Source organism: Aythya ferina (genome assembly GCF_964211825.1).
Source record: "Aythya ferina genome assembly, chromosome: 16".
NCBI lineage: Eukaryota > Metazoa > Chordata > Aves > Anseriformes > Anatidae > Aythya > Aythya ferina.
Window position 1 is genome coordinate 11,630,760 of NC_140315.1, and position 13,534 is coordinate 11,644,293.

The 13,534-nt window shown below is 52.4% G+C and overlaps 1 protein-coding gene across 7 annotated transcripts in view; it reads right to left on the reverse strand.

Annotated features, from left to right (window-relative positions):
* Positions 1-13,534, reverse strand: part of PPP1R16B (protein phosphatase 1 regulatory subunit 16B) — a 66,965-nt gene that overhangs the window by 13,833 nt on the left and 39,598 nt on the right. For all 7 annotated transcript variants that reach the window (XM_084537605.1, XM_084537604.1, XM_084537600.1 and 4 more), the window contains exon 3: positions 1,815-1,885. In XM_084537605.1, the coding sequence (XP_084393731.1) occupies positions 1,815-1,885 (71 nt within the window). The remainder of the gene's footprint in view (positions 1-1,814; positions 1,886-13,534) is intronic.

The window sequence follows — 13,534 nt, forward strand, 5'->3', positions numbered from 1 at the left end:
GCTGCGGTATTTGGCAACGAGCCTCGCCAACAGTGTCAAACACCAAGTTCAATACAACCAGGCCAGAAAGACACCGTGCAGAACACCCACATGGTGGACTGAAGGTCACTGGTGTTCTGCAGGGCCTTCTGGTTTGGGGCTTGAGCAGGAGGGGAACATCAGCAAATATGCACACAGCTGCTGCCTCACTGGCTCTTCCATATTCAAGAGCAAACAGAGCAGAAATTCAAGGTAAGCAGCACAGCTGCATACCAAGGGAGGAGCTGACAAGCTGACATTCCCTTTTCTTAGGGAAAATCCCACGCGCTGGCATGCGATGAATAAAAAACTTCTAAGCAGCTCATGCTACCTACCACAGTTATCTGAAGAGATGCAAGCTGGATTCCCAACAATATGAAGTGCTTCATGGGGCATCTTTCGTTTCCTGGAAAAATTGGCATCCCCCATGCGCTCACACCAAGAGGGGCCTCGACTGCTTCCTTTGGGGAAGGTGGAATTTGCTCTTTGACCCACCTTGTGCTCAATTTTTAATATGAACGTGCGTGTGGGACACTAAAATAAGATCGGTCCTTGTGCAGAAAGCCCGTTTGTGGTCTGCCCACGCTGGAGTCTCGTGGCCCAGTGCTGCAGTGGAGGCTTGTACAGGGGCCGGAGCACACCCACAGCAAGCATCTCAGCAGCCGAGCGACAAGGACCCTTTGTGTATTTCTATTTCTGTTTACTATTTATATGTGGAAGTGAGGCTAAAATCATGCCTGTCAGACCGCCAAGTTATCCCAGAAGCATAAGCCGCATCCTTCACGGGAAGCCACTGCCAATGGGCATTTGTGTCCGTCTAGCAGCTCCTCTCTGTTCAGGGATACAATTAATTCTCGTGAAGTCAAAGCTTCCACCTCAGCCCCCAAATGCACCTTTACAAAAACTGATCCTTTAGTGGGCAAAGCCTTTCACAGCTCCAGCAGCTGGCGGTGGAAGCACAGAGGCTGCCAGCAGCACCAGCTGCCTGTGTTTCTGTGTGCAGAACAGCATCGCTTTGGAGAGGAGGTGGCAGGAGCTTTTGCTCTTCGAGGAGCCGCTTTGCCTTTTCAAGCAAGCATCCACCCAGCTTTAAAGACAGAAAGCGACTCACAGAGGAATCCAAAATGCCAAGTCAATGGGAGCATTTACAGCGGGGACAAACGGAGAGAAAGCCGCGTGTCCCCGTTCCACCCTCGGAGCGAGCTCCACAACTACGCTGTTGTTTTTGGTGGAGGCGGTGGCTGCCAGGCACAGGGAGCCCCACGGGACTGCCACGGGGACTGTCCTGAGGCTTTGGCACTGAGCATCTGGGCTCACGAGGTGGGGTGGGGACGGGGCCGTGGGAAGAACAAAAAACCCTGGCAGCACGGAGGCTCTGAGGAAGGACACAGGCTGGCACCCCAGGACAGCAGCCCTGTGTTTTCCTGCAGATCTGCTGCTGCCCCTCACACCGACCATGAAGTCACACAGCCTGTGGAGAGCTCTTCAGACACCTTGGGCATCATTTATCTAAGCCCCTTCCAAACCTCGTAAGGTTGCCATAGTCTCAGGGTGAGTTAACCAGCTGTAAGAGTTTACCGCCCAGCCCCATAAAGATTATAGAGTGTGAGCAATGTCGGTGCTGGTGCCTGAAACCCAGCCCCAATTCCTGAGCCCTTACCAGCGTGGAACAAAGCCTCATGTACAGCACGAGACGGGTTTTATCTCGGCTCGCTCCCAGCACAACGTGGCAAAGCTTCCCTGTTTTATCTGAGCGAGGAAATGAGGCACGGAGCGCTCTCCGTGCTGTGCCTCACCTGATGCAGTGCGGTCAGTCCGTCTTCATTGCACAGGTCGGGGCTGATGTTGCTCTTCAGCAGGTAGCACACTGCAAGGGAGGAAGAGAGGAGAGGACAGTCAGAGCGGGCACCTCCTGTGCACAACCCCAGGCAGCGGTGTCAGCGGAGCAGCCCTGCTGGCTTTATCCAGCAGGGAGCAGCAGCACACAGCTCTCCCCCCTGCCTCCTTCCAAAGGAGGCTTTATGACAGCCATCATTTCCACACGGCCGTGCTGGAGCAATTCACGTTTTCTTCTTTTGCTTAAGAGACAACCGGGAGCGACCTCTGCACGCTGCAGCCCAGGAGAGCTCCGAGGCGATCGGTGACTTTTGGGTCCTGAGCTACAGCCATAGGAGACATCAGAGTCACAGAATCATCTAGGTTGGAAGAGACCTCTAAGATCACCCAGTCCAACCTCTGAGATCTCACTCTGGGAAGATACGGTCTTGCCTCAAGAAGTTATCAGCATGGTACTGGAAGCCCAATACATTCGTGGCACATCTAAAATCCACCAGGGTTGCCTTGGACACTCCATATGGATGGGTGGGTGTTTGAGGAAAGCTTTCCAGAGGCTTAACTTTTAAATTGCTGCTTTGGGGGGAAAGGATAGGTTTTATTCCATTAAAATGTAAATTTGGGGAACACATGAAAAGCCTCCAGGTAAAAGATGAAGTTTGCTCTGGGGTGCAGCTCTTCCATGGGTAATAGCAATAAGGCTGGCAGAGGGAGCAACCGAATAGCAATAGCAGGAACTTGCAATCCAATGAAATCAAATTCACTGACAGGTCTCGGTGATCCATACCTGTCTGCTGGTGCTTGCTTTCTCCTTCCCTGCTTTTTCTGCAGATGTTTTCCTACCTAATGCTTTTCCCACCCCAGCTGTCGCTGCCAGCGCAGGCATAAGCCAGAGGTTTTCAGTCATTTCCTTGGGGCCAGTGCAGCAACATGTTCCAGCCCCACCTGATCTGTTGGCAAGGATACAACCACTGAGCGAAACCAGAGCTGCAAAACAAGGAGCAGTAACGAAGCTAAACAGGCAATAAACGTCAGAGCTGGCAGTCAGGAACGGCTGCAGGGCCGGCTGCTCCCAGAGCACCCGTGGTGCTGATGCCCACCGTGGGCAGAGGGAGCTCCCTCCCAGTACAACTGGGGGAAACTGGGAGCAGGGCAGCTCCTGGCAGCCAGCGTGGGACCTGGGGGACTTCCTCGCTGGAAAACAGGGCCAGGAGCACACTGATGCTGATTTACAAAGCTTTGTTCAAGAGAGGTGGAAAGCACACTTGTAAGAAAGTCAAACTGGAAGCGAAGTGGGATTTTGTTTGGACACCACCGGCCTCATGTCAGCAAAAAGGGAGGCAAACGCGGGCAGAAGTGGAGTAAGGCACTTCCCATCACGGCACCGTTTCACCAAACGCTGGCGTTTCCCTCAGCTGGAAAAAACCTGCAGGGATTGACACCTGCTGGGTAAAACCGGTACAAAAAAGGGAAAGACAGTGAAGAACAAAACTCGCCCCACACCACGGCGAGTCCAAGGCATGCCGGTTTGTTTCCAGCTCGGAGGCCAGCGCAGGAAGCCTGCAGCTCCTCCAGCTCCCCCGGCACTCGCCTGCGTGCCTGCATCGAGGCGCTGAGCTCCCTCCGGGCAGCACGCCCACCACAATCACCACACTCCTGCTGCCCGGCCGGAGCTCTGCTCTGCTCATCGGGGCTGGCTGAGAGGCACGTCAGCCCCAGCGGATCTGCTCGCCTGTTATTTACTCTGGATGCTCTGCCATTAAGGCTTTAATTCAATCTGGGCCATTTAAGAGCCATTGTGTCCTAACGACAAGCAGCTCCATAATCACGTTTCGCCTGATTATGGAGATTTGGACAAGTAGATGCTGGCGGATCGACCTTGCGAGTGCTGTCCCTCCATGGGGAAGATGCAAAAGCATAAATCCCGGCTCATTAGGGTGTTCGGGTTTTTGTGCTGAAGGCTTTGTGGTCACGGCTTGACAGAGCTCGTGGGAGTCCTTAAAGGGTTAAGAATCAGCCAAGGATTTGTCTTACCCTAAAGCAGCTTTGAATTCTCCACTGACCCCTGCAGCAGCCCTCGTCTTGGCTGTACACCATGGCTCCCACCTGCCCGCGGGACCTGCTCACCACTGCCTGCAAAACATTTCCCTCTACACCCTGACACACCAGAGACTGATGGCCACGAGACACCAAAAAAAGCCCCACAAGGTAATAAAGCCAGTCATGGATGGGGTGCCAATGAATTCATGAGGACACTGCTCGGGTAAGAGGCCAGACTCCTTGCCAACTCGCCCTAAAGTAAAGTTGGCATCGAGAGGCACAGCAGTGGGAACACAAAGCTGGGCAGCAGCGAGTCCTGGCTCCTTCCTGCAAAGCCAGAGGGACGTCACATTGAGTGCTCGCCCACTGCCTGTGCTCCAGACAGGCTGCAGAGGGACACGGAGGGAGGACATGGACATCTTCAGCCCCCTGCCAACCACCCTACAGCGACCTGGCTTAAAAACATCCCTCCCGTGTGACTGGTGACACCAAACCCGGCTGTAGGAGCAATGTGCATTTGCGGGTTTTCCAGCACCTGAAGAAAAGGGAGCACAGCTGTGGAGCTTTGCAGTGCTGGAAGACAACCCAGCACTTCCAGCGCTGCCCCCGCTCCCCTCCATTGTCTGCAGCACGGTGCGAGAGGCAGGGACCTGAGCGAGCAAAGCGCTTCTCTTCGAGGCTGCCGGTGCCACACGCCTGGCTGTGAAGCTCAACTCCCACCACAGCACCAGCGAGGCCATACAGGGAGGAAGGATACGCTCCAGGGATGCAGAGCGATCACCAACAGCAGCAGATTGTCTTCTGCTGGTAAAGCCTCAGCACACCACTCGCAGGGACACTGCTGAACTCAGGCAGCGCAGCAGGGAGGGCTTCAGGGGTTAGCAGCCAAATCGCTGCCAGCTTAAAGGGTCGAGGTGACTGCAGCCTGCAAAATGGGCTTTTATGGGTCACATCTGAGCGATCAGCAGGCAGCAGCCTCCACTTCAGCACTTCTGATTAACTCCACTCTGACGCTTCTGATTAACTTCTTAAAGAGAGCTCAGTGCCTGCGATGCTGAGCTCTTTCAAATCTGCCCTTCGTGGCGTGTAGGCGGGGGGAGGTGGGGAGAAGGGGCTGGGTGCGTGGATATACTTCATTACAAGTTGTGGGAAGCAGTTCCAAACGCAGAGCAAATGAAGGAACGAAAATTATTACAATAAGAGTGGGGGTGAACAAATTGTTGTGAATAATTCATTGCAAATGATATTAACTGAACAATCACTCAAACATATTTTCCATTATTCTGCTTGCTCTGCCTATAATTGAACCTTTCACACGCCACGATGCTGTACATTAATCTTCGATTTAGATTTTATCATTCACATCTGCGCTGAGTTAAATGGAAAATGCTCTCACAAAAGCTGTAAAAATGGATCCCCAAAGCAGCAGGTTTTAAGTCACCCTCTGCCTCAGGTCCTGGGGCAGCCCCATGCAGATCCTCCTCCCCGCACACCTCAAACCCACTGCCAGCAGCTCCCAAGCCTCGCTTCTCCTCCCCCAAACCTACAAATCAGGGGGAAGACAAAGAAGCCACTGCAGAGGCCCTAAGGAAAATTCAGCGTGGGGTAATCAGCTCTCTCACCTGAAGAGACAGGACAGTGCTATCATTTTACATTTATTTTACTTCCCACAGAGGTTATACGAGAAACAAATGTTCCAGGAAGGTTCCTGAACCAGATGGAGACTTCTCCGTGGAGAAAAATGCCTTCATCAGTGCAGTTCCCCCAAAGTCAATAAACTACACCATAAAATTCTGGATAATATCACACTCCCATCTATACCTGGCTTCTGCATACTTTAAGTATTACTAATCCATCACAGACAAAGCCAGCTGATACTGGGAAGAAAAAGGAACAAGACAACAAACAAACAAAACACCTTCCCAATAGGAGGTCCCCAAAACACCTTTCTGATAGCAGCTCCCAAAAATATACAGTAGCAAATTGTCCAGACTGGCAAACAGGCTTCCCTGTGTGCTCCAAGTTTACACACATGCACGGAGTTTTTGCAGGTCCAGGTTTACATACAACCTTTGCACTCAGCGACTTCTTTTTGAAAGTGATGTTTAAACTCTTCTGTTTCACTGTCTGGTTCTCCTCTCCTGAAGGACACCTAAAAGCTGCTCTTGCAGTGAGGTTCCTAAGGCAGTGGAAGGATTCTCTGACATTTATACACGATTTCACACAAGTTTCACCTGGGTTACGATGCACATGTCTGCGCACCAGTAGAAGTCATTTCCACCCAAACACAGCTTTAAGCAAAGCCCCAGGTTAGCAGCAGAAACTCCTCCAGCATCACTCGCAGTGCTGTACGGGTGGTGCCAGCACCAACACGTGTCCCAGCAAAGGTCTCAGCAGCCTGACCCCCGGCCGGGCATGGTGCTCTGGATGGGCTCAGCTACTTCATGATGAGCTTCTCCTGCTACGGTTTTGCAGGGATGTTTATCACATAGGAGAAACTTTGCCAGAAAAATGGCATTGAGGCTACGAGTGCTTTGCCAGCATTGCATCTAGCTGCCTAACGCCGCATGCCGTGATATTCATATTTAAGAGCCCAACTAAACCCTGAGCAATCCCAGGAGGAACGTACTTGGCCCTGTCCTCTGCTCCTGCACCGCACCACTGAGAGCCCACACTGGCCCACTGACAAACTCTGCAGCTCCCTGGAGCTTTCTGAAAGACAAAACAAGCCGCGGAAAACAAAACCCATGCTCAGCTCAAACATTGAGCACGCCTAAAAATAAATATGGCCCATTTTGCCTGCTGAGCTAGCAAGCGAGACATCCCACCGTGCTTGATGGCTGAGCTTTCTCAGGCAGGATCAAAGCCTGCGAAGACACCTCCCACCTCGTTTACGGCTGGGCACACACATCCCTCCTACCATACCCACCAAATCTGGGAGGTTTGGAAAGAGGCCAGCAGAGTCCCATCTGCTTTGTGCCATGTGCACGAGGGCAGGGAACATTTCATTTCATACTCAGCCCAGGCGCTCGCAAGGAAAGCCTATTTCGAACTGTGACACTTCTTGCCCATCGCACCGCACCCACGGCCACCCGCGGAGCCGGCCGTAGCACTGTCTGGTGACTGCTGCCTACAGAGAAAATGCTCTTTGGTCAGTGGGCACAGCCAGGTGCTCGAGCCCTGCTGCATCCCATGTTTCCCATGTTTTGTGTCTAGGTTCACATATAATCCACTTAGCACTAGTGATGCCAAAGCGTCTTTCTTTTATGGCTGCCATCCACCTGGGATTGCTCTGACAAGTAACACTGTGCAAGCTGCCCATCTGCAACCAGCAGTGCTCAAAGGACACGGGAGAAGCAAAGCCAGATTTGTTTCAATAGACAAAATAAAAATTATAGGAAGCTGCCATCTGACGAGCCCTCCTAAGGATGCAGCGTCCCATTAAAAAGCACCCTCACCCTCTCCTCCTGCTCAGGCTAACAGTGAAATTGGCCCACTCAGGAGATACTAAATACATAAAAGAAAGCTCAGGTCAGAGACTAGTTTTTCAGTTTCCTATTCCTCACCTGCTATTGGAAGAATAAATAAATCATTTTGGTATGGTCTTTAAACAGATGATGGGCTCGAAGGGCTGAGTGTTTTATGTAACCTGCGGGCTCAGCTGCCTTCAGCAGGATCGCTGTGGGCAGGGAGCCAGGGAAGCAGATTCCCCAATATCATCGTGACAGTGACACCTGGGCTGCCAAAGAGCCTCTTCTCTCTGTAAGAGGCACTTTGGAGTAGGTATTTGTGAATTGTGCCTATTTGGAGAGGGCCAAAAAATATTTCTGTCAGATTCATGGATCTGTGATCAAGGAGACCGGGGCCAAGGTCCCCAGGGTGACCCAGGAGCTGTAGCCACGAGCAGAGCAACGCCAGCTTTTGGGGTGCCGTGGTGCTGGGCAGAAGTCCCTGCACAACGTGCAGAGGGACTTGCCCGCTGTCTTCAGAGCCATGTGAAGCAGCAGCCTCAGCAGGGAGGTCCAAGAGAAATGAGGGCTGGAGGACAGCCACGTCCTCCAGAGCGGCTCAATAGGAACCTGCACCCCCCAGCCCCTCAGCCAGCTCCTCACACGTGGGGTCGGGTGCGTGCAAGCAGGTAAGCAGCACACCTCGCTCCTTGGTGTCTCAGGCAGAGCCAGATGAATAACTGCAGGATCAATAACTGCTGACCAGGACCTCCTCTTCTCCTACTGCTCTGGCCTCTTCCAGCTTTCTTCCCACAAAAAGTTCTTCCTGGAAGTCATGAGAACACCTTCAAACCCATTCAGACATCACAACATCAAAGCCTTTTATCCGAGTAGCACAGAAGATCCCACTTAAATACCTGTTCAAAGACTGCTTTTGATCTGCAGGACCAAAACCTACCTACTGACACATGCCGCCGCAGCAGTCACCGTCTGTGAAGTCGATCCTAAGCCTATTAGAAAATAAACCTTTCAGGGCACCGGAAAGAAAAGGCAGGGGAAAAAAAATAATTGGCTTTAATAGAAATCTAAACACTTCTTCAGCTGTAATAAAAGGGAGCAGCGGTGTCAGGAGGTAAATTTCTCCAGCTACCCGAGTATGGGAGAGCTCCCCCCGTTACCCCGCCGCAGTCATGCAGCAGGTGAGCGGTGCCTGGGGAGCAGCATTGCTCCGTACAGCCTGGCAGTATTTGCAACAGGATACTCGAATACGCTCTGTATAGCAGGAAATAGTTCGTATTGCCATTTTAAAGTGTTACTTGGTTCCAGAGTCAACAGCCTCTGCCCCAGCTCGTATTTCAGGCATTTATGGGCTCAGCTCGGCAGCTGTACGTTGACCTGAACACCACGAAGGCTTTTAAGAGCCTCAATTATAAAACAGGAAACTTTCTATTTAGAGTAACGGAAAAGAGGTTTTGCTAGAGGGGTGGGCAAATGTCTACTTGCTTTTCAAGCTGCCCTGCATTAACACCAAATGATCCCCTTCAGGCAGAGCCTGCGGGCTGCAGCCTCACTCCTGCTGCCCAGCCCCAGCTCTGATGGGCAGCTCCCACCTTGCTGCTCTCCTTGGAGGAGCTCCCGCTGCTTTGGATCTTTTGGTCCCTTCTCCACCCTCTGCAGCACCCCCTGTGACCTTGATCAGCACGTTGAGTTTTTTTTTTTCTTCCTGTGAATTTGTCTCCATGTAGTACAGGATGAGTACATACGGGATGAAGATCTTCAAGAGACGAAAGACCAAATCTCGTAGGGAGGTCTGAACGCTGCACTCATGAAGCAGGCTTGAAGCAGGCTCCTACCCACCTAAACACTCGAGAGCACGGTGTGCCAGGACACGCTCTGTGACAGAGCCCTATAAAACCCCTCCTGGTGTGAAAGAGCACCCGCAGGAGCCAGTGGCAGCCCCCAGGTCACCCCCACTACACCACTGCCCCGCACGGGAGACCCTGGGGGCACAGCAGGAGTTAAAGCATAATCTGCTAAATCATCACCCCCTGCTCGACAGCACGGCTTCTTACTGGAAACTCCGCACTGTGATGCGGTGCCGGAAGGGAAATGTCTATCAAGGAGAAAGTCCCCCCCCACACACGCCTCTTTTTTCTTTGTTAATAAAAAAAGATTGTGGTTTCCTTTTAAAAAGCAAATGCTACAGAAATAAAACTTTCACACAAGTTTAGCAGCACCCTGCACTGTAGCAGGGAAACACCGGCTGGTCCTCCGCAGCCCTCCCGCTTCAGCAGCCTGCAGTTATTCGGCAGCAAGTTGTCAGCGATGCCGAGATCTGAATTTCAGCACAGCCTCGCAGGCAGAGATCTCTGCAAGCCCTGCTGCCGTTAGCAAAGCAGCTCCAGGCTCTCTCCTGGGATTTTACAGCCGGCATTCGCCTCATTTCACAGATGTGACATCTCAGCCTGAGTTAGACCAAAGGCTCTGGAGGCTCGGGTTTCTTCACCAAGGTCACAGCGACAGTCGCTGGCACGGCTGTGACGGTGCTGGGAGTCCCAGCTCCACACACAGGAGAACATTTCTCTTCTCCTCTCCTCTCCTCAGCTCCCAGAGGAGCTGAGCCAAGGAGCTGAATTCTCAACGCTAAAGGCTCCCATCTGGCAAGGCGAACCTTATTTTTGACAGAATTGGATAATTATGTGTATGGGTATTGTAAAAAGAAAACCTGAAGCCGTTGCTCAGCGGCAGCAGCTCTGCCTGGTGCCCCCTCAAGAAGGTCCCCATGTTGGGCAGACACGGGGCTGTCCGTCCGTCTGTCTGTCCGTCCATCCGTCTGTACACTGCGCTGGGGAGCCAGGCCAGGAAAGGAGCACGGGGACACGGCGCAGAGCGGGGACAGCAGGTCAGCACGCTGAGCTTCGTCCCGAGCCAGGAACACTGCCACGGCTGAGGCAGAGAGCGAAGCATGTCTGGCCACCAGGCCTACCTTCTACAAACGTCCCTGAGCTCCACCAGCAACCCAGCCGGCCCAGCTTCTTTCATTTTTACAGTGTTCTTTTTAAGTCTCCCCTCCCACAAGCCTGAGAAGCTTGCAGGTTTTCAGTCCGCATTTGGCTGCCTATCACACAAAGACAAATCGCACAGCTGAGAGCCTTGGTTTTGGTATCAAGGAAGAAGCACGTTTCATTTGCTCTCCAGGCCAAACACCTCCGATCTCAGGGACTGCCCCGGCTCGAACATCATCCCCAGGCAGCTGCTGCTCACGGTGCCTGCGGCAAACCCATCACAAACTGATTGCCTGCAACACCAACACGCTGCTGGGGAACAAGCAGCCAGGGGGTGAGAGCCACGGGACCTCTCTCGCAGCTTTTGGCAACCACCAAACCGTTGTCAGAGCAGTCGGAGATGAAAAACGTCAATGAAGGCACAGAGCGCTGCGTGGAAACTGATTTTTTGCCTCGTGGAGCTGAACCTGATCCCACTGAGGATGCTCTGCTCGGTAAAGACCACAACATAAACTTGCTTCAGGTTGCTACTCCCACAGATCCACCTTTAAGCCCCATTATCTCAAGCATCCAAGCTAAAGAAAATAAAAAAGGCCCCATTATGAAGAACACGACAAACACTTCATTCCCTAATTTCACAGCAGAAGCTCTGAAATCCCCCACCACGACTCCTCAGAGACGTCACAAAGACAAAAGACCTTTAGGTTAGGTCAAAGCAAGTGACTCTAAGTGGTCCCTAAGTGACCAGAAAGTGCTCTGCATCCAGACTAACTCGTTCCAACACTCGTGCTACCTGCCCCATCACACAGAGCTGAGCCTCTCTCCTCCTGTCCCAAGTTTTACGCGATTTCTGCTCTCCACAAGGGCACCCAGTAGAAGCTGAGCGCTCCCAGCCCGGATGGTGCACTACAGGCAGGAGGAGAGCCCACGAGGAAGTAAGCTCAGAGCCTGACACTTGGACTATTTTAGGGGTAAAAAAAATAGCCCAGCTGGTTGCCTTTGCCCTCAGCCAGCTGAAGGCTTTCACCTGCAAAAATTGAGTTGAATTCAGCAAAAGCATTCAGAGCAGAGCTGGGGAGCGAGCCAGCTCCCCTTCACAGAAAGGGAAGGGAAGGGAAGTCTGGGGTCCGAGTGCATGGGCACGGCTCAGACCAGGACTCTCAACAGTTACAGGAGAGCTTGAACAGGTTTAGGGTCAGTCTAGGGTTCTCTGGGCTCTCTAGTGAATGTTTAATGTAAAGTGGAAAGGAGACAGCTGAAATTCTCCTCCACAACTTGCTTTGGCTTGGTGCTTCACACCAGGTCACTCGTAGCTCAGATTCAGGGCACACATCTCTCCCAGCTGCCGAGGGGAGTGCATCAGTCTCAGCAATGGTTTTGTTGTTTTTTTTTTTTACTTCATTTTTCACCTCATGAGCTTGCTAACAAAAGTTACAGTTTAAACAACCAAATAATAAAGAAATAGACATAATTCCTATAGTCCTTAGACAGGTGATTAACCTGTGTTTAAAGCATCCCGTTTCTCAGAGCAGTGTCATGAACACTGAGGACGTAACTCCTCGATGCTGGGAGCAAGGAACTGCACCTAACAGCAGGGAGCAGAGAGAGCACGATGTGTCCTGCTTCCCTCCCTTCATCCCTCCGACAGGTCTCCTGACCTGGGATGAAATACATTGTCCAACTTGGCATTAGCTCTGCAAGTCCATGCCTCCCACTCTCTCTTCAGCAAAGAGTGAGCTCAGAGGAATTACCATTTGCCTTTCTGCAACAGTGGAGAAAAGCCTCAGTTTGCCAAAGTATATTGCATTTCCCGAGAAGAACAATTTTCAAAATAATTGAGTCATTAAAATCTCCCATTAGGCTACACCATTAGCAGTGGCAGGACCATTTTCCTCTCCTCGGTGGTGGCAGAACTCCGCTAACTTCTGTATTAAAACAGCTTTTTTAATGAACCATTTTATTCTGTCCTGTTTGCTTAGCAAAGGGTTCCTTCCCCAGCAGATTCCCCACGTCGGGGAGTTTTTCATTACGCATTTCATGCTACAGGAACCCCGCCATCGTGGGCCACAGCCGGGTGTCTCTCAGCTGTCACAGCACAGGAGAGGTGACATCCATCCTCAGCGCCTGCATGGCAGGTTGCCCTCACTGCCTGCATCCCTCACACCCAGGTAGCAGCAAACAGGGCAGAGATGAGAGCTTCCCCGTGCTCCCCTCCGTGCCGTGGCTGGTTCTGCACCACCACTGAGGAAAGAACAGGCGGTTCCCTACACAATAATATAAAAAAAAAGCTCAAAATTAAAAGAGAAGGAAAGACAGGCTCAAGCTTGGCATCACCTCCCACCAATTCCACAATCTCGTATGTTGACTTTAAGGTTATAGTAATAACAGAATGCTTTAGGAGCTAAACCCACCTCAGTAAGTTCATTAAAGCAATTAATGCTGCCTGAATGCTCACCCCGCTCTGCTGACAGAGCTGACAAGCGGCTGCGGGGGTGGATGCCAGCGCTGGGGGCTCACACGTGGTGCTGGGAGGGGTTGCAGCCCCATCCAGCACCCACCACCACCTTTTCCTACTGAATTTTATTTGGCTTTTAGCACCTCCAGCACGGAGCGTAGCTGAGCACCTTTGGCAGAAGACCACGGTCAGAGCATCCTGAGGACAGGACCCAAGGGGCACGGGTTGCTGGGGACACCAGGGGCCATTTCATCACTCGCAAAGTGACCCAGCAGGGGGGAGCTGTCGCCCCCACACACTGCAGCAGGGCTCCAGCCTCCCCCCTGCCAGCAGAGCTGTCCTCCCAGCACGTGCAGCCACCCAGGCACCCGGGTGGAGGCCTGAGCCTCACCACCAGGTCTGCGGTCAATCACAGAATCCCTCCCTCCTTTGGTCCTCCTGCCTTTGGTCCTACCTTCACCTGGCAAAAGCAGCCTTTAAAAGAATAAATAAAGAAGTTTCCAAGCAGCTGTTTGTGACAAAGGCTTCTGAGGTGCTTCCCGCAGCTTGCAAAGAGTGAAGAAAACCCCATTGCAAGGCCCCGCTCCCAGCCCAGGCAGTGCTGCAGCAGAGAAGCCCCGTTCCTCTCTGTACCTCTCCTCCCAAGGCGTTATTCCCAGGGCCAGCAGCCAGCCAGACCAGGAGCAGCCAGCGAGGCCCGCGTGTCACGCGAGCAGCTGAAAGCAGTACGGTTG